This window comes from Ranitomeya variabilis, chromosome 2, assembly GCF_051348905.1.
Source record: "Ranitomeya variabilis isolate aRanVar5 chromosome 2, aRanVar5.hap1, whole genome shotgun sequence".
Lineage (NCBI taxonomy): Eukaryota > Metazoa > Chordata > Amphibia > Anura > Dendrobatidae > Ranitomeya > Ranitomeya variabilis.
Window position 1 is genome coordinate 715,356,313 of NC_135233.1, and position 25,609 is coordinate 715,381,921.

At 40.1% G+C, this 25,609-nt stretch overlaps 1 protein-coding gene across 1 annotated transcript in view; it reads right to left on the reverse strand.

The window, feature by feature from the left end:
* FRK (fyn related Src family tyrosine kinase) overlaps window positions 1-25,609 on the reverse strand; it is a 177,524-nt gene that overhangs the window by 14,566 nt on the left and 137,349 nt on the right. Inside the window, exons 3-7 of the mRNA XM_077289498.1 lie at window positions 21,238-21,401; window positions 17,419-17,587; window positions 16,455-16,613; window positions 1,551-1,732; window positions 1,259-1,418 (exon numbers count right to left, since the gene is read on the reverse strand). Coding sequence (XP_077145613.1) covers window positions 1,259-1,418; window positions 1,551-1,732; window positions 16,455-16,613; window positions 17,419-17,587; window positions 21,238-21,401 — 834 coding nt within the window. The remainder of the gene's footprint in view (window positions 1-1,258; window positions 1,419-1,550; window positions 1,733-16,454; window positions 16,614-17,418; window positions 17,588-21,237; window positions 21,402-25,609) is intronic.

Below are 25,609 nucleotides of genomic sequence, written 5' to 3' on the forward strand. Positions count from 1 at the left end.
AAAAGCTTTGAGCAGTGTTGTGTCTGATATCTCCCGTGATGAGTATACCTATAGCTCCGTGGCACTGCCATATCTATTCTGGATTTGTTTCACAATGTGGTGCCATGCTTCTTTTCATTAATTCAGTCAGTTAACCATGGCATATATAGTCCTGGAAGAGTTGGCGATGATTATGGCCACAGTGCCGATAATGAAAATTTTCAGAAGATGGACATAGTTCAACAGTTATATGAGACAATGCGTTTCAAGGTCAGACAGACCTCTTCCTCAAGTCAAATCATCTCTCCATGACACATAAAGAATAATTCTCTACAGCCCTTTGCCTTAAATTAATATTTATGGACTCAGAGGTCCTTCACTATAAACCTTATGTTGGTGACGTGGTAGATATATTGCTTGTACCTATCTGTTGGATTACTGCCCTATGATTTAAGTTTTCATCCTTTTACTGACTATCAATTTGGATTGTATTAAAAGACTGTCAATGATTAGAAAAAACCCCACAATACTATTGTCCATTGCATGTATTGTGTATTGTTGCAATTCCCATACAAATCCATATGACTAAACTAAAATATTGCCTTTGAAAAAGTAGACTCTTTCATCATCACTCTGGACAACTCCTTTAATTATTCTACCTGATTTTTTTTTCTGTATGCCCATGCTTTTTCTTCTGTATATAAACTGGCAAATAACTTAAAATGCTGAGTTTAGTCGCTCATAGTACAGTACTTAGTTGACTGGTTCTTTAAATTTGATCAGTAGTTTACACTGTTATGTACAGGTAAACAGAATTGGTCACCAGATTGCTTCCCAATCTGAAAGCAGCAGAAAACAGGGTTAAGGGCTTGCTGTAGTTTTGTTAAAATCACTGTTTTATCTGCTGCATCTCTGCTAGTCTTCTCTGTTCTAAGCTATGCATAATCCCACCTACATCACTGACAGCTTTCTGAAAAAACTGCGCATAAAACGAAAGTTTTCAGTGGTGAGGGATGAAGATACCCAGAGTTCATGAATACAGAGGACTACAAAACAAAAGCTCATCATGAGAGGACTAGCAGAGGTTCTGCAGACAAAACAATGTTTTACCATAATTACAGCAAAAAGCCAAGTGACTGAGCATTTCAATCAAGGTCCCTACTCAGATAGAGCAGCAAAAACATGTTGACAGATTCTCTTTAAAAGTAAAGTCTCATAGATATTATATAAGAGAAATGATGATTACACGTAGTAGTGCCAGAATTAGACAGGATCTTACCAGGATATGGCATCTTTCCATATGCTGTTATTTCATAAAGAAGAATTCCAAATGCCCAAACATCAGATTTAACACTAAATTCGTGTTTTCGGATTGCTTCTGGTGCTGTCCATTTCAGAGGAAGCTTTGAATCATTTGTGGCCTGGTATACATTACCATCCTTAAAAAGAAATCAAGAATGAGAAAGGCATGTTATGGAGCCCGAGATGTCGGCAACAGGTCATCATGGTGCAAAAAGCATGAAATGTAATTACTATGCAGAAACAGAATATCTCATGATCTTTAGACTTACCTCAAAAACTCTGGCAAGTCCAAAATCGGCCACCTTATATACACTATTTTCTCCAACAAGTACATTTCTAGCTGCTAAATCTCTGTGGATGAAGTTTTGTGTTTCCAAATAAGCCATCCCTGATGCCACTTGTGCACCCATGTCTACCTGTTGGGGTACTTTTATTGTCGCACCATTATCATCTGAAATATTAAAGAAATAAGCAGTTGGTTATTCCTTTACCATAGCGTAAAATTATTTATAAATTGTTGATGTCGTCTGCAAAAAACATTTATAAGCTATTACTATTGTTGTTGTTAACATTTCGCCTAGAAACTAAAAAAGCGAACTTCTTTAGCCTTGTGCACATGACCTTATTATGGATTTGTATGGTATAGGTCTTTAACAACCTACCAACCACCCAAACTCGTCCCACAAAAAACAAGCCTTCATACGGGTTTTTTGATGGAAAAATAAAAAAAGTTAGGCTCTTGATATAAGGGGAGGAAAAAAACGAAAGAGCAAAAATTAAAAATCGCCCTTTTCTTAAAGGGTTGAGAGTTATTTTACAATCTAAGAAGGGAAATTTAACCCTTTCACGACATGCGCCGTACTATTACTGTGCATGTCGTGTCTCCCCCTTTGATGTGGGCTCCGGCGCTGAGCCCACATCAAAGTCACAACATGTCAGCTGTTTTGTACAGCTGACATGTGCGCGCAATAGCGGCGGGTGAAATCGCTATTCACCCACCGCTATTAACCTGTTAAATGCCGCTGTCAAATGCTGACAGCGGCATTTAACTACCGCTTCTGGCCGTGCGGCCGGAAATGACCTCATCGCCGACCTCTGTCACATGATCGGGGGTCGGCGATGTGTCAGGACAGTAACCATAGAGGTCCTTGAGACCTCTATGGTTACTGATGCTGGCCTGCTGTGAGCGCCCCCCTGTGGTCGGCGCTCACAGCACACCTGCAATTCAGCTACATAGCAGCGATCTGATGATCGCTGCTATGTAGCTGAGCCAATCGAGTTGTGCCAGCTTCTAGCCTCCCATGGAGGCTATTGAAGCATGGCACAAGTAAAAAAAAATGTTTTTAAAAATAAGAAAAAAATATAAAAAATATAAAAGTTTAAAACACCCCCCTTTCGCCCCATCCTAAATAAAACAATAAAAAAAAAATCAAACCTACACGTATTTGGTATCGCCGCGTTCAGAATCGCCTGATCTATCAATAAAAAAAGCATTAACCTGATCATTAAACAGCGTAGCGATAAAAAAATTCGAAACGCCAGAATTATGTTTTTTTGGTCACCGCGACATTGCATTAAAATGCAATAACGGGTGATTAAAAGAACGTATCTGCACCAAAATGGTATATTTAAAAACGTCAGCATGGTACACAAAAAATAAGCCCTCACCCGACCCCAGATCACGAAAAATGGAGACGCTTCGGGTATCGGAAAATAGCACTTTTTTTTTTTTTTTTTTTTTAAGCAAAGTTTTGAATTTTTTTTCACCACTTGGATAAAAAATAACCTAGACATGTTAGGTTTCTATGAACTTGTAATGCCCTAGAGAATCACAATGGCAGGTTAGTTTTAGCATTTAGTGAACCTAGCAAAAAAGCCAAACAAAAAACAAGTGTGGGATTGCACTTTTTTTGCAATTTCACCGCACTTGGAATTGTTTTCCCATTTTCTAGTAAAAGACATGGTAAAACCAACGGTGTCATTCAAAAGTACAACTCGTCTCGCAAAAAATAAGCCCTCACATGACCATATTGACAGAAAAATAAAAAAGTTATGGCTCTGGGAAGGAGGGTAGTGAAAAACGAAAAAGCAAAAACGAAAAAGGGCGGCGACTTGAAGGGGTTAAAAAATGAAAAAAATCCTATAAAGATAAACAAAAGGGAAAAACACTCATCAAGCTAAGTTCCTGTGTAGCTCAGGGTGGTGAATTATGCTTGGCTATTTTATTGTGTTAACTTATGTTAAAATTAAGTTTTAGCACAGTATCAGAATTCTTACTTTTTAACCAGGGGCTGTGCTATTTTTTTATGGAACCAAGAGATTTAAAAAAACAACTTCAAGAAATGTGATATAAGATCTGAATACATGTACAATACTGTGCAATAGTTTAAGGTGTGTAAAAATTTCTGCAAAGTAAGACTGCTTTCAAAAATTGAAGTGTAAGTAAAAGAAGATAAGAGAAATCTAAATCAAATATAATATTTGATGAAACAACCCTTTGCTTTCAAAACAGCATCAATTATTCTAGGTACTAGGTACTAGGGATTTTGTAAGATTAAAACCAGGTATATGAGTATTATACAAAAAGGGGGTAACCCCATATTGGAATACACTCAAACAAGTGATTAGACTTAACTTTTATTAAAAGCATATTCCCATCTCCAAGATCCTAACCCAATATGTAATGTATATATAATAATAATATTAGCAAATACCTCTAATTAGAAATGCAGTATTGTTTTTCTGATTTGCTATGTCTCTTTCCTCATGTGCAGGCATTGCAGGACCTTAGGTATCCATGGTTACAAGTTACAGTTTCACTTACAGTGACAGTGAGTTGCTAGTGGTTGTATCCATGGATACCTAAGGTCCTGCATTACCTGCACATGAGGAAAGAAAAATAGCATATCAGAAAAACTATACTATATTTCTAATTAGAGGTATTTGCTAATATTATTACACCTACTAGATATTGGGATAGGATCTTGGAGATGGGAATACCCCTTTAAATTGACTAAAATACATACTGTGTATTGATAAATATGTCCCAAATCTCACTTCTATATGTAGACTTTAAGGAAACCTTCCTACTATATGTTTTAAATTGATGGTACCCCGAGGTGTCATTACTAACTGGCACAACAGTTTATAAAATTAGTGCAAAAGACCCCCCAACATGTTTCACTGCATGTGCAGCCTCATCAGGGGATGGGACAATGGCATGTTCTGCAAGTTAGTGATGACACCAAGGTGTATATATTTTAGACAATTTAACAAAAGTTAAGTCTTATGACTTACTAAAGTGGGATCCAAAATGGGGTTCTCCCCTTTTTTGTATAATTTGAATACATCTTTCCCAAGTCATTTCTGTTTCCCCTTTGTGTGTTTTGTTAATTCAGATATGTCAGCAAGCAGGTGATAATGATCACCACTTTCATATATAGGTTCTAAGAAGTATCGTTTCTCCTTGCGGAGAGTGACGTGTTAAGCATGTCGAGGTGAGGAGACTTAAAGCCGCAATGCTCCTCTGGGAAATATGCAAATTGTCTCTTCAGAGAGGAAGAGGACCAGAACTCTAGTGCCACCTATTGAAAGTAGCAATCCTAACAGTCAATGTCGACCCTTTAACGAGCCTTGTCACATGACTTAGGATAAAAGCCAAACCAGAATCTCAATTTGCAGACACTTTGTTTCGGGGTACTGCCCCTCATCAGTACTTCCAATAGGTAGCACTAGAGTTCTAGTCCTCTTCCTCTCTGAAGAGACAATTTTCATATACAGTTGTGGCCAAAAGTATTGACACCCCTGCAATTCTGTCAGATAATACTCATTTTCTTCCTGAAAATGATTGCAAACACAAATTCTTTCGTATTATTATCTTCATTTAATTTGTCTTAAATAAAAAAACACAAAAGAGAATGAAGCAAAAAGCAAAATATTGATCATTTCACACAAAACTCCAAAAATGGGCCAGACAAAAGTATTGGCATCCTCAGCCTAATACTTGGTTGCACAACCTTTAGCCAAAATAACTGCGACCAACCGCTTCCGGTAACCATCAATGAGTTTCTTACAATGCTCTGCTGGAATTTTAGACTATTCTTCATTGGCAAACTGCTCCAGGTTCCTGATATTTGAAGGGTGCCTTCAACAAACTGCCATTTTTAGATCTCTCCACAGGTGTTCTATGGGATTCAGGTCAGGACTCATTGCTGGCCACCTTTGAAGTCTCCAGTGCTTTCTCTCAACCCATTTTCTAGTGCTTTTTGAAGTGTGTTTTGGGTCATTGTCCTGCTGGAAGTTCCATGACCTCTGAGGGAGACCCAGCTTTCTCACACTGGGCCCTACATTATGCTGCAAAATTTGTTGGTAGTCTTCAGACTTCATAATGCCATGCACACAGTCAAGCAGTCCAGTGCCAGAGGCAGCAAAGCAACCCCAAAACATCAGGGAACCTCCGCCATGCTTGACTGTAGGGACCGTGTTCTTTTCTTTGAATGCCTCTTTTTTCTCCTGTAAACTCTATGTTGATGCCTTGGCCCAAAAAGCTCTACTTTTGTCTCATCTGACCAGAGAACATTCTTCCAAAACGTTTTAGGCTTTTTCAGGTAAGTTTTGGCAAACTCCAGCCTGGCTTTTTTATGTCTCGGGGTAAGAAGTGGGGTCTTCCTGGGTCTCCTACCATACAGTCCCTTTTCATTCAGACGCCGACGGATAGTACGGGTTGACACTGTTGTACTCTCAGACTGCAGGGCAGCTTGAACTTGTTTGGATGTTAGTCGAGGTTCTTTTTCCAACATCTGCACAATCTTGCGTTTAAATCTCTTGTCAATTTTTCTTTTCCATCCACATCTAGGGAGGTTAGCCAGAGTGCCATGGGCTTTAACCCCTTAATCCCATATGACGTACTATACCGTCGAGGTGGGGTGGGCCTTAATTCCCGGTGACGGTATAGTACGTCATACGCGATCGGCCGCGCTCACGGGGGGAGCGCGGCCGATCGCGGCCGGGTGTCGGCTGCATATCGCAGCTGACATCCGGCACTATGTGCCAGGAGCGGTCACGGACCGCCCCCGGCACATTAACCCCCGGCACACCGCGATCAAACATGATCGCGGTGTACCGGCGGTACAGGGAAGCATCGCGCAGGGAGGGGGCTCCCTGCGGGCTTCCCTGAGACGATCGGTACAAGGTGATGTACTCACCTCGTACCGAACGTCTTCTCCCTGCAGGCACCGGATCCAAAATGGCCGAGGGGCTGTATCCGGGTCCTGCAGGGAGCACTTCCGGGTCGGAGCAGGCTGCAGATGAAAGCTGCAGCCTGCTCCGATGAAAGTATGATCGCAGATCTGATAGAGTGCTGTGCACACTATCAGATCTGCGATCTGTGATGTCCCCCCCTGGGACAAAGTAAAAAAGTAAAAAAAAAAATTTCCACATGTGTAAAAAAAAAAAATAATAATTCCTAAATAAATAATAATAAAAAAAAAAATATTATTCCCATAAATACATTTCTTTATCTAAAAAAAACAAACAAAAACAATAAAAGTACACATATTTAGTATCGCCGCGTCCGTAACGACCCAACCTATAAAACTGGCCCACTAGTTAACCCCTTCAGTAAACACCGTAAGAAAAAAAAAAAAAAAAAACGAGGCAAAAAACAACGCTTTATTACCATACCGCCGAACAAAAAGTGGAATAACACGCGATCAAAAAGACGGATATAAATAACCATGTTACCGCTGAAAACGTCATCTTGTCCCGCAAAACACGAGCCGCCATACAGCATCATCAGCAAAAAAACTATAACTATTATAGTCCTCAGAATAAAGTGATGCCAAAATAATTATTTTTTCTATAAAATAGTTTTTATCGTATAAAAGCGTCAAAACTAGTGTTGAGCGATACCGTCCGATACTTGAAAGTATCGGTATCGGAAAGTATCGGCCGATACCGGCAAAATATCGGATCCAATCCGATACCGATACCCGATACCAATACAAGTCAATGGGACTCAAGTATCGGACGGTATCCCTGATGGTTCCCAGGGTCTGAAGGAGAGGAAACTCTCCTTCAGGCCCTGGGAACCATATAAATGTGTAAAAGAAAGAATTAAAATAAAAAATATTGCTATACTCACCTGTCCGACGCAGCCGGGACTTCAGCGAGGGAACCGGCAGCGTTGTTTGTTTAAAAATCGCGCTATTACTTGGTTACGTGAATTCCCGGCTTGTGATTGGTCAGGTCGGCCATGTTGCCGGGACGCGGACCAATCACAGCAAGCCGTGACGAAATTACGTCACGGCTTGCTGTGATTGGTCCGCGTCCCGGCAATATGGCCGCCCTGACCAATCACAAGCCGGGACGTCACGGGAGGCTGGACACGCGCTCATTTTAAAATGGGCGCGTGTCCAGCCTCCCGTGACGTCACGGCTTGTGATTGGTTGCGCCGCGATCAACCAATCACAAGCCGGGAGGCTGGACGCGCTCATTTTGAAATGGGCGCGTGTCCAGCCTCCCGGCTTGTGATTGGTTGACCGCGACGCAACCAATCACAAGCCGTGACGTCACGGGAGGCTGGACACGCGCCCTTTTTAAAATGAGCGCGTTTCCAGCCTCCCGTGACGTCACGGCTTGTGATTGGTTAATGGCGGCCATGTTGCCGGGACGCGGACCAATCACAGCAAGCCGTGACGTATTTTCGTCACGGCTTGCTGTGATTGGTCCGCGGCCCGGCAACATGGCCGCCCTGACCAATCACAAGCCGGGACTTCGCGTAACCATGTAAAAGCGGGAATTTTAAACAAACAACGCTGCCGGTTCCTGCGCTGAGGTCCCGGCTGCGTCGGACAGGTGAGTATAGCGATATTTTTTATTTTAATTCTCTATTTTACACATTTTAACATTAATGTTGTTCCGATACCCGATACCCGATACCACAAGAGTATCGGAATCCCGGTATCGGAATTCCGATACAGCAAGTATCGGCCGATACCCGATACTTGCCGCATCGGAATGCTCAACACTAGTCAAAACATAAAAAAATTATATATATGAGGTATCGCTGTAATCGTACTGACCCGACGAATAAAACTGCTTTATCAATTTTACCAAGCGCAGAACGGTATAAACGCCTCTCCCAAAAGAAATTCATGAATAGCTGGTTTTTGGTTATTCTGCCTCACAAAAATCGGAATAAAAAGTGATAAAAAATGGTCACGTGTCCGAAAATGTTACCAATAAAAACGTCAACTCCTCCCGCAAAAAACAAGACCTCACATGACTCTGTGGACCAAAATGTGGAAAAATTATAGGTCTCAAAATGTGGAGACGCAAAAACTTTTTTGCTATAAAAAGCGTCTTTTAGTCTGGTTTCACACTTGCGTTTTTATCTGCATGCGTTTTTTAAAAAAAAACGCATGTGTGAAAAAATGCATGTAAACGCGGTAAAACGCATGCGTTTTTATAGAAAAACACAAGAAAACAAGAAAAAAACAAAAAACCCTAACCCTACCCCTAACCCTACCCCTAACCTGAAATACGTGGCACTGAAATACGTGGCACTGAAATATACGTTTATATACGTATATACGTATATAAGTGCCACGATATTTTAGTGGCCACGTATATAAGTGCCACATATTTAAGTGCCACGTATTTAAGTGCCACGTATTTAAGTGCCACGTATTTAAGTGCCACGTATTTACGTGCCACGTATTTACGTGCCACGTATTTTTCAGTGCCTGAAATATGTGGCACTGAAATACGTGGCACTGAAATATCGTGGCACTGAAATATCGTGACACTGAAGTATTTACGTGCCACGTATTTTTCAGTGCCTGCTATACGTGGCACTGAAATACGTGGCACTGAAATATTGTGGCACTGAAATATCGTGGCACTTAAATACGTGGCACTTAAATACGTGGCACTTAAATACGTGGCACTTAAATACGTGGCACTTATATACGTGGCACTTATATACGTGGCACTTATATACGTGGCACTTATATACGTGGCACTTATGACTGTCAGAAAATGTTCAGTAAACGGTTAGGGTTGGGTTTCAGGTAGAATTGGGGAGTTTCCACTGTTCAGGCACATCAGGGGCTCTCCAAACGCGACATGGCGTCCAATCTCAATTCCAGCCAATTCTGCGTTGAAAAAGTAAAACAGTGCTCCTTCCCTTCCGAGCTCTCCCGTGCGTCCAAAAAGGGGTTTACCCCAACATATGGGGTATCAGCGTACTAGGGACAAATTGAACAACAACTTCTGGGGTCCAAGTTCTCTTGTTATCCTTGGGAAAATAAAAATTTGGGGGGCTAAAAATCATTTTTGTGGGAAAAAAAATATGTTTTATTTTCACGGCTCTGCGTTGTAAACTGTAGTGAAACACTTGGGGGTTCAAAGTTCTCACAACACATCTAGATAAGTTCCTTGGGAGGTCTAGTTTCCAATATGGGGTCACTTGTGGGGGGTTTGTACTATTTGGGTACATCAGGGGTTCTGCAAATGCAACGTGACGCCTGCAGACCAATCCATTTAAGTCTGCATTCCAAATGGCGCTCCTTCCCTTCCGAGCTCTGTCATGCGCCCAAACAGTGGTTCCCCCCCACATAGGGGGTATCAGCGTACTCAGGACAAATTGGACAACAACTTTTAGGGTCCAATTTATCCTGATACCCTTGTGAAAATACAAAACTGGGGGCTAAATTTCATTTTTGTGAAAAAAAAAAATATATATATTTTCACGGCTCTGCGTTATAAACTGTAGTGAAACACTTGGGGATTCAAAGTTCTCACAACACATCTAGATAAGTTCCTTGGGGGGTCTAGTTTCCAATATGGGGTCACTTGTGGGGGGTTTGTACTGTTTGGGTACATCAGGGGCTCTGCAAATGCAACGTGACGCCTGCAGACCAATCCATTTAAGTCTGCATTCCAAATGGCGCTCCTTCCCTTCCGAGCTCTGTCATGCGCCCAAACAGTGGTTCCCCCCCACATAGGGGGTATCAGCGTACTCAGGACAAATTGGACAACAACTTTTAGGGTCCAATTTATCCTGATACCCTTGTGAAAATACAAAACTGGGGGCTAAAAAATCATTTTTGTGAAAAAGAAAAATAATTTTTATTTTCACGGCTCTGCGTTATAAACTGTAGTGAAACACTTGGGGGTTCAAAGTTCTCACAACACATCTAGATAAGTTCCTTGGGGGGTCTAGTTTCCAATATGGGGTCACTTGTGGGGGGTTTGTACTGTTTGGGTACATCAGGGGCTCTGCAAATGCAACGTGACGCCTGCAGACCAATCCATTTAAGTCTGAATTTCAAATGGCGCTCCTTCCCTTCCGAGCTCTGTCATGCGCCCAAACAGTGGTTCCCCCCCACATAGGGGGTATCAGCGTACTCAGGACAAATTGGACAACAACTTTTAGGGTCCAATTTATCCTGATACCCTTGTGAAAATACAAAACTGGGGGCTAAATTTCACTTTTGTGAAAAAAAAAAAAATTATTTTCACGGCTCTGCGTTATAAACTGTAGTGAAACACTTGGGGGTTCAAAGTTCTCACAACACATCTAGATAAGTTCCTTGGGGGGTCTAGTTTCCAATATGGGGTCACTTGTGGGGGGTTTGTACTGTTTGGGTACATCAGGGGCTCTGCAAATGCAACGTGACGCCTGCAGACCAATCCATTTAAGTCTGCATTCCAAATGGCGCTCCTTCCCTTCCGAGCTCTGTCATGCGCCCAAACAGTGGTCCCTCCCCACAAATGGGGTATCAGCGTACTCCAGACAAATTGGACAACAACTTTTGGGGTCCAATTTATCCTGATACTCTTGTGAAAATACAAAACTGGGGGCTAAAAAATCATTTTTGTGAAAAAAAAAAATAATTTTTATTTTCACGGCTCTGCGTTATAAACTGTAGTGAAACACTTGGGGGTTCAAAGCTCTCAAAACACATCTAGATAAGTTCCTTAGGGGGTCTACTTTCCAAAATGGTGTCACTTGTGGGGGGGTTTAATGTTTAGGCACATCAGGGGCTCTCCAAACGCAACATGGCATCCCATCTTAATTCCAGTCAATTTTGCATTGAAAAGTAAAATAGCGCTTCTTCCCTTCTGAGCTCTGCTATGCGCCCAAACAATGGTTTACACCCACATATGGGGTATCGTCGTACTCAGGACAAATTGCACAACAACTTTTGTGGTCTAATTTCTTCTCTTACCCTTGGGGAAATAAAAAAATGGGGGTGAAAAGATCATTTTTGTGAAAAAATATGATTTTTTATTTTTACGGCTCTGCATTATAAACTTCTGTGAAGCACTTGTTGGGTCAAAGTGCTCAACACACATCTAGATAAGTTCCTTAAGGGGTCTACTTTCCAAAATGGTGTCACTCGTGGGGGGTTTCAATGTTTAGGCACATTAGGGGCTCTCCAAACGCAACATGGCGTCCCATCTCAATTCCAGTCAATTTTGCATTGAAAAGTCAAATGGCGCTCCTTCCCTTCTGAGCTCTGCCCTGCGCCCAAACAATGGTTTACACCCACATATGGGGTATCAGTGTACTCAGGACAAATTGCACAACAATTTTTGGGGTCCAATTTCTTCTATTACCCTTGGGAAAATAAAAAATTGGGGGTGAAAAGATCCTTTTTGTGAAAAAATATGATTTTTTATTTTTACGGCTCTGCATTATAAACTTCTGTAAAGCACTTGTTGGGTCAAAGTGCTCACCACACATCTAGATAAGTTCCTTAGGGGGTCTACTTTCCAAAATGGTGTCACTTGTTAGGGGTTTCAATGTTTAGGCACATCAAGGGCTCTCTAAATGCAACATGGCGTCCCATCTCAATTCCAGTCAATTTTGCATTGAAAAGTCAAATGGCGCTCCTTCCCTTCCGAGCTCTGCCCTGCGCCCAAACAATGGTTTACACCCACATATGGGGTATCAGCGTACTCAGGACAAATTGCACAACAATTTTTGGGGTCCAATTTCTTCTCTCACCCTTGGGAAAATAAAAAATTGGGGGTGAAAATATAATTTTTGTGAAAAAATATGATTTTTTATTTTTACGGCTCTGCATTATAAACTTCTGTAAAGCACTTGTTGGGTCAAAGTGCTCACCACACATCTAGATAAGTTCCTTAGGGGGTCTACTTTCCAAAATGGTGTCACTTGTGGGGGGTTTCAATGTTTAGGCACATCAGGGGCTCTCCAAATGCAACATGGCGTCCCATCTCAATTCCAGTCAATTTTGCATTGAAAAGTCAAATGGCGCTCCTTTGCTTCCAAGCTCTGCCATGCGCCCAAACTGTGGTTTACCCCCACATATGGGGTATTGGCGTAATCAGGACAAATTGTACAACATCTTTTGGTGTCCATTTTCTCCTGTTACCCTTGGTAAAATAAAACAAATTGGAGCTGAAATAAATTTTGTGTGAAAAAAAGTTAAATGTTCATTTTTATTTAAACATTCCAAAAATTCCTGTGAAACACCTGAAGGGTTAATAAACTTCTTGAAAGTGGTTTTGAGTACCTTGAGGGGTGCAGTTTTTAGAATGGTGTCACACTTGGGTATTTTCTATCATATAGACCCGTCAAAATGACTTCAAATGAGATGTGGTCCCTAAAAAAAAATGGTGTTGTAAAAATGAGAAATTGCTGGTCAACTTTTAACCCTTATAACTCCGTCACAAAAAAAAATTTTGGTTCCAAAATTGTGCTGATGTAAAGTAGACATGTGGGAAATGTTATTTATTAAGTATTTTGTGTGACATATGTCTGTGATTTAAGGGCATAAAAATTCAAAGTTGGAAAATTGCGAAATTTTCAAAATTTTCGCCAAATATTCGTTTTTTTTACAAATAAACGCAAGTTATATCGAAGAAATTTTACCACTAACATGAAGTACAATATGTCACGAGAAAACAATGTCAGAATCGCCAAGATCCATTGAAGCGTTCCAGAGTTATAACCTCATAAAGGGACAGTGGTCAGAATTGTAAAAATTGGCCCGGTCATTAACGTGCAAACCACCCTCGGGGCTTAAGGGGTTAAACTTCTTGATGACACTGCACACGGTAGACACAGGAACATTCAGGTCTTTGGAGATGGACTTGTAGCCTTGAGATTGCTCATGCTTCCTCACAATTTGGTTTCTCAAGTCCTCAGACAGTTCTTTGGTCTTCTTTCTTTTCTCCATGCTCAATGTGGTACACACAAGGACACAGGACAGAGGTTGAGTCAACTTTAATCCATGTCAACTGGCTGCATGTGTGATTTAGTTATTGCCAACACCTGTTAGGTGCCACAGGTAAGTTACAGGTGCTGTTAATTACACAAATTAGAGAAGCATTACATGATTTTTCGAACAGTGCCAATACTTTTGTCCACCCCCTTTTTATGTTTGGTGTGGAATTATATCCAATTTGGCTTTAGGACAATTCTTTTTGTGTTTTTTAATTTAAGACAAATTAAATGAAGATAACAATACCAAATAATTTGTGTTTGCAATCATTTTCAGGAAGAAACTGAGTATTATCTGACAGAATTGCAGGGGTGTCAATACTTTTGGCCACAACTGTATAGGTTGAAACAGTGATTAGATGGAACAAACCATTGTGTAGGAGGAATAAAACTAGGTGAGGAATAGCCAAACTCTGTTACAAAGGTGAGGTTATCAAAAACAGTTTCATGTCACAGGTCATAGATTATGGCAAGACTGAGCACAGCAACAAGACACAAGATAGTTATACTGCATCAGCAAGGTCTCCCCCAGTCAAAGATATCAAAGCAGACTGGGGTTTCAAGATGTGCTGTTCAAGCTTTTTTGAAGAAGAACCAAGAAATGGACAATGTTGAAGACCAAAGATGCAGTGCAGCAGATAAAAGTCACATCATGCTTACTTCCATTCAAAATTAGAAGATGTTAAACAGTGCTATAAGCTCAAAACTGGAAGCAACCAGAAAGACATAGCTAAACCTATCTATCTTTGTATAAATACAGAGAATTGTATATCTATCTTTGTAGAAATATAAGCAGTTACTTATCCATCAGGCTATATCATCAGGGAGGCATCTGATTGGTACCAAATTTATTCCGGAGTTGGACAATGATCCAATGCAGCCAGTGTCATAAAGAACTGCCTTCAGTGTAAATAAGAAGAGAGTCCTGGAGGTAATAACATGGCCCCTATAGAGCCCTGATCCAGCATTATCCAGTCTGGGATTACATGAAAGATTTGTACAAGTCTACATCCATAGGAGATCTATGGTTACTTTTTCAAGATTTTTTAAAGAAAAATCCATTCTGAATGAATTGAAAAACTCTGTGCAAGTCTACCTAGAAGAATTATTGCTGCTTTGAAGGCAAAAGGTTGATCGCACCAAATATGAATTTGATTTTGATCCCTCTCTTGATCATTCACTTTGCATTTTGTTAATTGCTAAAAAAATAAACTACTAACATATTTTTTCATAAGAATTCTTACTTTGTAGCATTTTTCCACACCTGCCAAAAAATGTGTACAGTACTGTATACATATATATGCATCTACATCTACTGAAGATGAAATACCTATTCTACGGAACATTGCTCTGTACATTGCACAGGACAGTTTACATCCAATAGGTCAGACCCAACCATAAAATGGACAATAAGTAACCCATGACAAGCAATCAGGTGTTTTTATTATTGGGATAGCGACTTTCATTTCGCCTGTAAGTAATTGGTATTCTGCTAATAGACAAAGTTTTGTTATTGCCAAAGTAATTCATTACATGTTCCCAACTTTCTTTCCTGAAACTGCAATATTTCACATCCCTGTCTAGTACAAAGCAATACAATTTCAACCGGGAACAAATGCATCCACATTTTTCAAGGTAAAGAGACTTTACTGTTACTGTGAACTTGCTGAACTGTGGTTGTCTTGTAATTGTCATATAATTAATAGGGCTTTTCGGTAACAATTATTCTTTATTGGTTTGACCTTTTAATTTAGTAGAGCAGACTAGTTTCCGTAATGTGTAGAGACAAAATAAGACGGTGTTCATTGCACGTGAGAGAAGACCTGTAAGAATCATCTATACAGCACACATTGATTTGAAAGATGAATGTAAAAGCTTGGATTAGAAATAAACCCTGAAAGCTATTAAGCAGAATCATACTTGGGGCCAAAAAAATGTCCTTATTAAGGAAGTACATGGATGATTCTTCATCCTGATTCATTAGGAGGTAAGTAGTGTGCATCTTGTCACAAGTCTTACTCCCGAGAAATATTTAAGCACTTTACAACTTTACAAATTATTTTACTCCAGAATGCTTCATCCATGCATTCCTTGCGAAACGCGCGTTGGGTGCAGTGGGACCCTCTTAATACCTAGCTGCTATCTTGGAAACATATGGGTATTTACTATGTGATACAAATTTTGATTTCATGTATATTTAATCTTATATTGTGGGTTTATTTACATAATTTATCTTCAATTGACTTACTTTTTATACTGGAAGACCATTCATATATTGAATGCCAAGTGTTTCTAATACGATTCACGGGTTGGAATATTGTATCAATGCTTCAGCTATAGCTTAAACTTTGCCATACAGGTGTCCCTTGGTTTTTACTTTTTTCTGTGGAGTCTCATTTTGTATATACAGGTTGGGCAATTTATATGGATACACCTAAATAAAATGGGAATGGTTGGTGATATCAACTTCCTGTTTGTGACACATTAGTATATGGGAGGGGGAAAACTTTTCCATTGTGTTGGATTGTCAATGCAACCCTCTTATGTGGTGGTGCACCATCTTGGGTGTCAGGTCCGAGCATTCCTACATGATCAGTTTCCTGGAAAGTTGATTGGTCGTCGTGGGCCAGTTGAATGGCCACCAAAGTCTCCCGATCTGACCCCCTTAGACTTTTATCTTTGGGGTCATCTGAAGGCAATTGTCCATGCTGTGAAAATACGAGATGTGCAGCATCTGAAACAACTGATATTGGAAGCCTGTGCTAGCATTTCTTCTGTGGAACATTTTGCAGTGGTCTCTTAATTTTTGTACATACATACATATTTTTTAATTTTCCTATGTATTTATGTCAAATAAAATTTATAACGCGCTTAACGGCTTGCATTGTTTTCCATTATTGGTGTTGTTACTTACTTTGTAGATATGTAAGCAAGCTGCCATGTCTCATGAGCTCCGTTATGATATAGACTGGTTCTTCCAAACTGCACACTGCATATAACTGGATAAGCCTTGGATGTCTGAGACTCTTCATAAGTTGGGCTTCCCTTAAAAAGTCTTGGGGATTCATGGATCCTAGGGTACATAAAATGAAAACATGTACACATGGTATGAAGTCTGTATCTACCAATCTATCTATCAGACAAGCACATCTAAAAAAAATAATATCATTTCTTATATCTGTACCCTAAAAGGAGAACCCCACTCTAATGTATTAAAGAATAACAGCTCCAGGAAAGAATCTGCAAAAGTTGATGATGCCAGTGTGGGGAGAAAAGCAACAATCTTTTATGTCTCTTTTGAAATAAATAATCAGACTGAAAATGCGATAATACAATATTCTCCTTAGGTGTGGATTATATATGGTGTATGCAATTCCATATGCTGTTTGGATTCATAAATGCCCTAAGAATAAACTACAGTACTCAGTGTGCCCCATTACTTACTATGTAACCCCTGCATCTCTAGTAATCCACTAGTAAATGATAGCCATTAAGCTCTTTAGCTCAGTCCCTTACATTTAAAGGCAATCTGTCACCAACTTTTGCCATCTAATCTGAGTGTAACATAATGTAGAGGAATAGACCCTGATTCTAGCAATGTATCACTTACTGGGCTACTTGCTGTAGATTTTATAACATCACTGTTTTATCAGCAGGAAATTATCACTAGGGGACTAGTAAACCTGCAAGTCAGCTGCACTTGTTGCACAATTATTTTCCTCATCCCTGGAGTATTGAATTCCAGTATAAACTAATAGTATCTGAAAAATAATACTAAACAGTGTACATCAAAACACCAAGGCACAGCATGCCAAGCAAGATATATGACAGAGCATCATAAATAAATCTGCTCATTTCCACGCTCCACCGCTACATACCTGTTTTTAATGTTTTAATAGCTACTGATATGGTATTGTTCCACAATCCTTCCCACACTTCTCCGAACTGACCCTGTCCCAGCTTCTTCAAAAACCTCAAAGAGTTCCTGTCAATTTCCCAGTGATCTGCAGTTTGGTAACACAAGTCTGGAGGAAGAGGAACTTCATTCTGGTTTAGAATAAAAAAGCAAAATGTTATATCTATAAACATATATATCATGCGTTAATAATAATTTTGTTAGGCCCTACTTATTGTGGAGCTGATATAATTATATGCAAAAACCTTGTAATAAAATTAGCTGAAACTAATCAGTCATTAAAAAGTCGTCTACGTCTGTTCGGCAAAAGCAAGAGCGGATTTGTTATCTCCATCAGCCATGAACTTTTAATATTAATCCTCCATTAACCCTTGACAAACATTTCTTATACATATATATCACGTAGAGCACTGGTGTATAGAGCAACTCAGAAGCTGACCACATGACCGAAGCAGCCTAACCACTTAGATGCCTCGCTCAGCAGCGTCCATGATACTCGTGTTGTCAGGCAATCAGAGTGCTACTCAAAACCCCCACGTCCGCCATCTTTGAACAATTCCCATACACTGTAAAACGTGATTATCGCAGCCTATTCTTCCTACAACCAAGCGATCGCAGTTTCAAGTTGCTTAAAAAAAATATATAGAACAGCTACAATTTTTTAAGTCCTTTTTTTTTCATTCTATAAATAAAAAAGACAAGAAATAAAGTTATTTGCTATTACCACGCCTGTAAAAATAGTTATTATTATTTTTAATAATAATTATTATTTTTAATGATACAAAAAACTTCTAGAATTGCTGTTTTTTACCATGCCCCCCTCAAAAAAAGTTGTATTTATCCCACATTTGTAACAATAAAAGCAAGAGTTGGCCCTGAAAAATGACCCCTCACAGCTTCAATGACTAAAAAATTAAAAAGTTATAGGTCTCAGAATATGGCGACACAAACGAGGTATAGAGATTTATTTTTCTAGTGTCCAATACATTAGATTGTAAATGAAAAGATGGCATTCAAAATTTTAATTTCAATGTTACAGCTCTTGAAAGATTTGAGTGAAAAACATGAAAGCCGTAAGTAAGCAGTTTATAGGCGAAATGAAAAATATTGGGAGCACAGAGGCTCGGACTGGCCCATCGGGAAACAGGAGAATCCTCCGGTAGGCCCCTGTGAAGAAGTGATGATGAGCAGTGCTATTGGACTTGATTCACTATTTACAGACATAGGTATCATTTAATCATTCAGTAAACAGCTAGCCAAATTAATGTTTCCTATAAGTAAAAGTAAATTTGTGTTCTAGGGTCAAGTTATTTTTGCATGTAGCTGAACAGTGGGCCGTGAGAGTTAACGTTATTGGTGGGCCTTTGCCAATCCAGTCCGACACTGAGCAAATGTCAGAGTAGTGAAGGAAAAATGTAACGCAAGCACTGGAAAGCATTTCTACAAATGTCCACAAGATGGCACCTGTGCTTTTCATACATTCCAATGGTAAACTAAGTTTATAATAACGTCAAACAAGGAAGTTTGACCAGGAAATAACAACAAATATTTAGTGCACGATAACACCTGATTTAGCAAATACATAAACCAGTTGAAGGTCAGAATGCATTAACTACACCTACAAGAAGAAATGCGGAAAGTATGGAGAAAAATGTCAAATTAGCACAAAAAAAAATGAAATGAAACAAATGTCAGATGAACTCATTGCTTCATAGATTCATAGTTGAAAGAAGAGACAAGTAAATCGTGTTCAGCCTATAACCTAACATGCTGATCCAGTTGAAGGCAAAAAATCCCTTTATGCAAACACTAATTGCCCCATATTAGGGGAAAATTTCCTTCCCCACTCCATACAGCAATCAGACTTCCCTGAATCAACTTCCCAACCACAGAATCTAGGCAACTGCTTGTGCTTTTTAAGTGAATCGACCATTGAGTGAATCAAGCATCGTGAGGCGGATAGTTCCATAGTCTCCATAGTCTCACTGGTCTCACAGAAAAGAATTGTCAACTGTGATGATGATTAAACCTTCTTTACTTTAGAACAAGATTCTCAAACACGCATCCCGAGTGCAACTAATGAGCTACATTTTGCTACATCCAAGTGGGTGCTATAACTTAGCTTTCAATGGGGGAGTATACTTCTCCTTGTAAGATGCTGACCAATCATGGGAAGGCAGCAACATTCAGGAGGAAAAAAAAAACATTTCCCACAATAGCTTATAGCAGTTTTCTCAGTGTGTGAGATGTAAGGATACAGCTCTGATCTCCTGGTTTTACCTCCTGCATAAGTCAGTGTGGGGGAGGGGCAGTACAGCTGAGTTTAGCTGTGTCACATTACAAACCTTTCTATCAGATCTCACTCTCTAATAGCACGGTCACCTCAGCTGTATTGCCCCACATTGTCTGTCCAGAGATGCGTCAGTAACCAGACTTATGTCTGCTGTGCTCAGGCAACTTATACTGGCTCTGCAGCGAGATCCGGGCTGTCATTATGTTTTACACAGGAGTAACCTGCCTGTTCTGGACTACTCCTGTGTGATACATAGCTCTTCTCTCACTGTAGAGCAATAACAAGTTGCCTCAGCACAGCAGACATAAGTGTGATTTCTGACATAGCTGTGGACAAACATTATGGGTGTGGGAGGGGCAGTATAGTAAAGGTGAGTGTGCTAGAAGAGCATGAGCTGACAGATAATACAAGGGTTTGTAATGTGACACAGCTAAACTCAGCTGCACTGTTCCTATCCCACACTTAATTTTCTGCACTAAATCTGCATCTCCTGGCAGAAAACGCAGGTGCAGATTTGATGCAGTTTCTGTGCAGTTTCTGTGCAGTTTCTGTGCAGTTTTTGTGCAGATTTTACCAGTGCAGATTTTTATAATGGAGGGATGCAGAAACGTGCACATGCACTTCTTTCAAATCTGCAGCGTTTCTGCGCAGATTTTTCTGCACCATGTGCACAGCTTTTTTTTTTCACATTGATTTACATTGTACTATAAATCACAGTGCAGTTCTGCAGCGTTTCTGCAGCAGAAAAATCTGCTGCAGTTCTGCACCAATTCTGCACTAAATCTGCATCGTGTGCACATACCCTTACTCATGTAGGAGGTAAGACCACAAGATCAGGGCTATATCACACAATGAGAAACCTACTCTATGCTATTGTGGGGCGAGTTCTTTTTTTGCTTTGATGCACCCTGCTTATGATTGGTCAGCATTACACAGGGAGAAGAAATTCCCGCCCCCAATGAAAACTGTTCTGTAACACCAAGCCAAACTTAATAAAAGTTAACTCATTAAGTGCCAAATACTTTGAATGCTAATATCTATGCAATGGAGAGGCAAAAAAAAAATGTTTTAATCAGCTCCGAAGCTACTTCTACATCGAGTATCCAGTTCAACTTTAAAAATCTGTTGAAAGGTCCTCTTTAAAAATACATTTGCATTTTTTATACTTTTTTTGTCTGATTTATGTGATCACTTTTAGTTGAAAAATATTCAATCAATTTGCTTCTTTAGCGTCCATATATTACAATATACTGCAAGCTGCTTGATTTTGTCAGTATCACTCCCAACAGCCAGCTAAATACCGAGCGCTTTGTGAACATGAAACTAAGCTGAATTCTGATTTTTACTTGAAATTAATTACAGAATCTTTTTTTCACATAATAAATTCAGTGTTATAAAAAAAGATTAAAAAGATGCATGTGTCCAAAGCCTTAAGAGTTTGCATACAACAAACTTTTTCAACGAGTATCCTCACAGTTTATATTATACCTTTATGCATGGTTTTCTGAGCTTACAGCAAAGTCCATCATCCATCTTCATATAATTCTGCACAAGTTCTTCCATATCTTTAAATTTTTTTCTTGGCGATATATAAAATCCTCCATTGTCAAGTTTTCTGATTCTGTAGTGTTTCACAGTGATGCCATCATAGACTAAAATACAAGAAATATCTTGTTAGAATTTTTAGAACTACATGTTTTGTGGTCATTCGCAACTTGCTCACATAGTTATTTATATTATTTGAACCAATAAAGTTATTATTTTAAAAAAATTATTGCGGTCACTATTGTAGGTCATGTAGCTATCTGCTCTACTGTACATGTTCATATCTGTTAGATTGCAAGGACGCATCAATACCCTAATTTACGGTACATTAATAAATAAGCACAATCTTAAAGGTTTGCCGGGCCGAGACGAAAAGTCTGTAGTTGCTCTATATAACTGGAGGGCATACGGTTTGTAAAGCTGTGGTCACATGCCGGTGAAATTCTCATTTTTCTCTCAATGTTCTATCACATACATGACCGTCCACTCATACTGGAAATACAGGGGAATCCTTACAGTGTATGAATAGACTGCAGACTTTTCTTCAAAGCCTGAAAAACCCCTAAAATAGAAAGAATATTTTGTCAGGTATATCATATCGCATATACAGTACAGACCAAAACTTTGGACACACCTTCTCATTTAAAGATTTTTCTATATTTTCATGACTATGAAAATTGTACACCGAAAGCATCAAAACTATGAATTAAAACATGTGGAATTATATACTTAACAAAAAAAGTGTGAAACAACTAAAATTATGTCTTATATTCTAGGTTCTTCAAAGTAGCCACCTTTTGCTTTGATGACTGCTTTGCACACTCTTGGCATTATCTTGAGGAGTTTCAAGAGGTAGTCACCGGGAATGGTCTTCCAACAATCTTGAAGGAGTTCCCAGAGATGCTTGGCACTTGTTGGTCCTTTTACCTTCACTCTGCGGTCCAGCTCACCCCAAACCATCTCGATTGGGTTCAGGTCTGGTGACTGTGGAGGCCAGGTCATCTGGCGTAGCACCCCATCACTCTCCTTCTTGGACAAATAGCCCTTACACAGCCTGGAGGTGTGTTTGGGGTCATTGTCCTGTTGAAAAATAAATGATGATCCAACAAAACGCAAACCAGATGGAATAGCATGCGGGTGCAAGATGCTGTGGTAGCCATACTGGTTCAGTATGCCTTCAATTTTGAATAAATCCCCAACAGTGTCACCAGCAAAGCACCCCCACACCATCACACTTCCTCCTCCCTGCTTCACGATGGGAACCAGGCATGTAGATTCCATCCGTTCAGCTTTTCTGCGTCGCACAAAGACACGGTGGTTGGAACCAAAGATCTCAAATTTGGACTCATCAGACCAAAGCACAGATTTCCACAGGTCTAATGTCCATTCCTTGTTTTCTTTAGCCCAAACAAGTCTCTTCTGCTTGTTGCCTGTCCTTAGCAGTGGTTTCACAGCAGCTATTTTACCATGAAGGCCTGCTGCACAAAGTCTCCTCTTAACAGTTGTTGTAGAGATGTGTCTGCTGCTAGAACTCTGTGTGGCATTGACCTGGTCTCTAATCTGAGCTGCTGTTAACCTGCGATTTCTGAGGCTGGTGACTCAGATAAACTTATCCTCAGAAGCAGAGGTGACTCTTGGTCTTCCTTTCCTGGGGCGGTCCTCATGTGAGCCAGTTTCTTTGTAGCACTTGATGGTTTTTGCCACTGCACTTGGGGACACTTTCAAAGTTTGCCCAATTTTTCGGACTGACTGATCATCATTTCTTAAAGTAATGATAGCCACTCGTTTTTCTTTACTTAGCTGCTTTTTTCTTGCCATAATATAAATTCTAACAGTCTATTCAGTAGGACTATCAGCTGTGTATCCACCAGACTTCTGCACAACACAACTGATGGTCCCAACCCCATTTATAAAGCAAGAAATCCCACTTATTAAACCTGACAGGGCACACCTGTGAAGTGAAAACCATTCCCGGAGACTACCTCTTGAAGCTCATCAAGAGAATGCCAAGAGTGTGCAAAGCAGTCATCAAAGCAAAAGGTGGCTACTTTGAAGAGCCTAGAATATAAGACATAATTTCAGTTGTTTCACACTTTTTTGTTAAGTATATAATTCCACATGTGTTAATTCATAGTTTTGATGTCTTCAGTGTGAATGTACAATTTTCATAGTCATGAAAATACAGAAAAATCTTTAAATGAGAAGGTGTGTCCAAACTTTTGGTCTGTACTGTACATCAATAGAAGAACACGAAAACTCTTATCTTTTATTTCCTCATATCAAAAATTGGTATTGCAAGGCCAAGGAAGACCTTTGGTGGTTAAAAATATCATGGGAAATCACCAGCAATAAAATTAAAAGAGTACTCCCATATTGTACATGTAAGACATATCCACTGGACCTGCATCTACAGTATGTCCGACCATCTCTCCACTGATAGTCGCGTGCGACAGCGCACCATTCTCAAAACAGATCTAAGTCCTGTTGACAACATCTGCATCTATTACATACAGTATATGCCATAAATGTACAAGATTGTAATCAGGAGAGTCATCATGAATTTCAGGGTCATACATTGCCAATCATCAGGGCACTCTGATGCCCCTTCTCACTTTAGCAACTAATTTGTACCACCGAGATGCATTTAGTCGGCTCAATTGTGGCCATTAAACAAACACCAATTTGAGGTCCTTTAATAACCTACTTGGATTAGCTGACCAAACCTTCAAACGCAGACAACAATAATTAATACAATGATTCTGTCCCCATATGACATTTTATTTTTGGCAGCACATCACCTGTTTACACAAGATGATGTGCTGCCGAGATCAATGATTTTTAAACCGGCTAAAAAATAATTTCACCCAATGATCAAGCATTTTTCTCATTTGTTGGATGTTTGGAAGTTGTTTTAGACAGGTCGATCATTTGAAAATAAGCATTCCCAATAACCAGCCAGTATAATTGTTCTCACTAAAGTTGAGCGACTTTTACTTTTTTCGGATCGAGTCGGGTTTCGCGAAACCCGACTTTGTAAAAAGTCGGGTTGGGTGAAGTCGGCCGATTATTGCGAAAAGTCGGGAGCCAACTGAAACACGAAACCCAATGCAAGTCAATGGGGAATCAAAGTCGGCAGTGAGTGGAGGACAGGAAAACACCTACAGTGCCCATTTTAATGCCAAAAACATCAATTCTTCTTACTTAAGCTTGTCAATCTTAATTTACTTTATAATAATAGTTAGGCATTGAAAACTGGGGGTCTTTTGGCTAAAGTTGTGGGGGGGTAGGGCTGGCTCAAGATTTTCATGGGCCCAGGAAACGCGGAATACGTCACGGCGGTGGAGCAGGGAGAGGTAAGTATTTCAACTTTGCAAGTGCTGTGATCCTGAGCAAGCAGGGGGGGGCACACTCGTTGGCACTGGCACAGGGCCCCTCATAGTACAGCGGTGTTTTTGACGGCGAGTGGCGCCTCCCACCGGCAGAGACACTTTAGCATACTATGAGGGGCCATGTGCCAGTGATGTCGCCAGCGAGTATGCCCGCCCCACCTGATGAAGGAACCTGCACTTTCATCTGCACCTTCCTCTTTGTCCCCGTGTAAGGTGGTAGTATGCGGGAAGGGGAACCTGACTTTCAGCAGGGTCAGATTCTGGCTGTGTAGAGTGCAAGGGGAATGTAGTGGTCTGGGTCAATGTACCAGCAGACTCGTCTAGCAGTGGCTGGGCAATGGGCAGGATGAGGAGGAAACACAGATATAGGCCCAAATAATAAAGTAGGCTAAATGCAGTTCAAATGTGGCAACAGGACTAAACAGGCGGCATAGGTTTGTTCAGTGGAGGAAAACTGTAATGAGTGGCAGACACACTTAGTAGGCCCAAATAATAAAGTAGGCTAAATGCAGTTCAAATGTGGTAACAGGACTAAACAGGTGGCATTGCTTTATTCAGTGGAGGAAAACTGTAATGAGTGGCAGACACAGTTAGTAGGCCAAATAATAAAGTAGGCTAAATGCAGTTCAAATGTGGTAACAGGACTAAACAAGCGGCATTGCTTTGTTCAGTGGAGGAAAACTGTAATGAGTGTCAGACACAGTTAGTAGGCCCAAATAATAAAGTGGGCTAAATGTCTGCCAAAAAATTGTTCATAAATAAACAGGTGGCATAGCTAGGTACAGGGGTGGGCTCCTCTGCTGAGTAGCAGACAGTGGTAGTAGACGCAAAGTATTAACTGGTCTAAATGGAGGCCAGGGCCCCTGTATATTTTAACTATCATCTATCATTTCAACAAATTTGCATTGGCAGTGGCATTGAAGGAT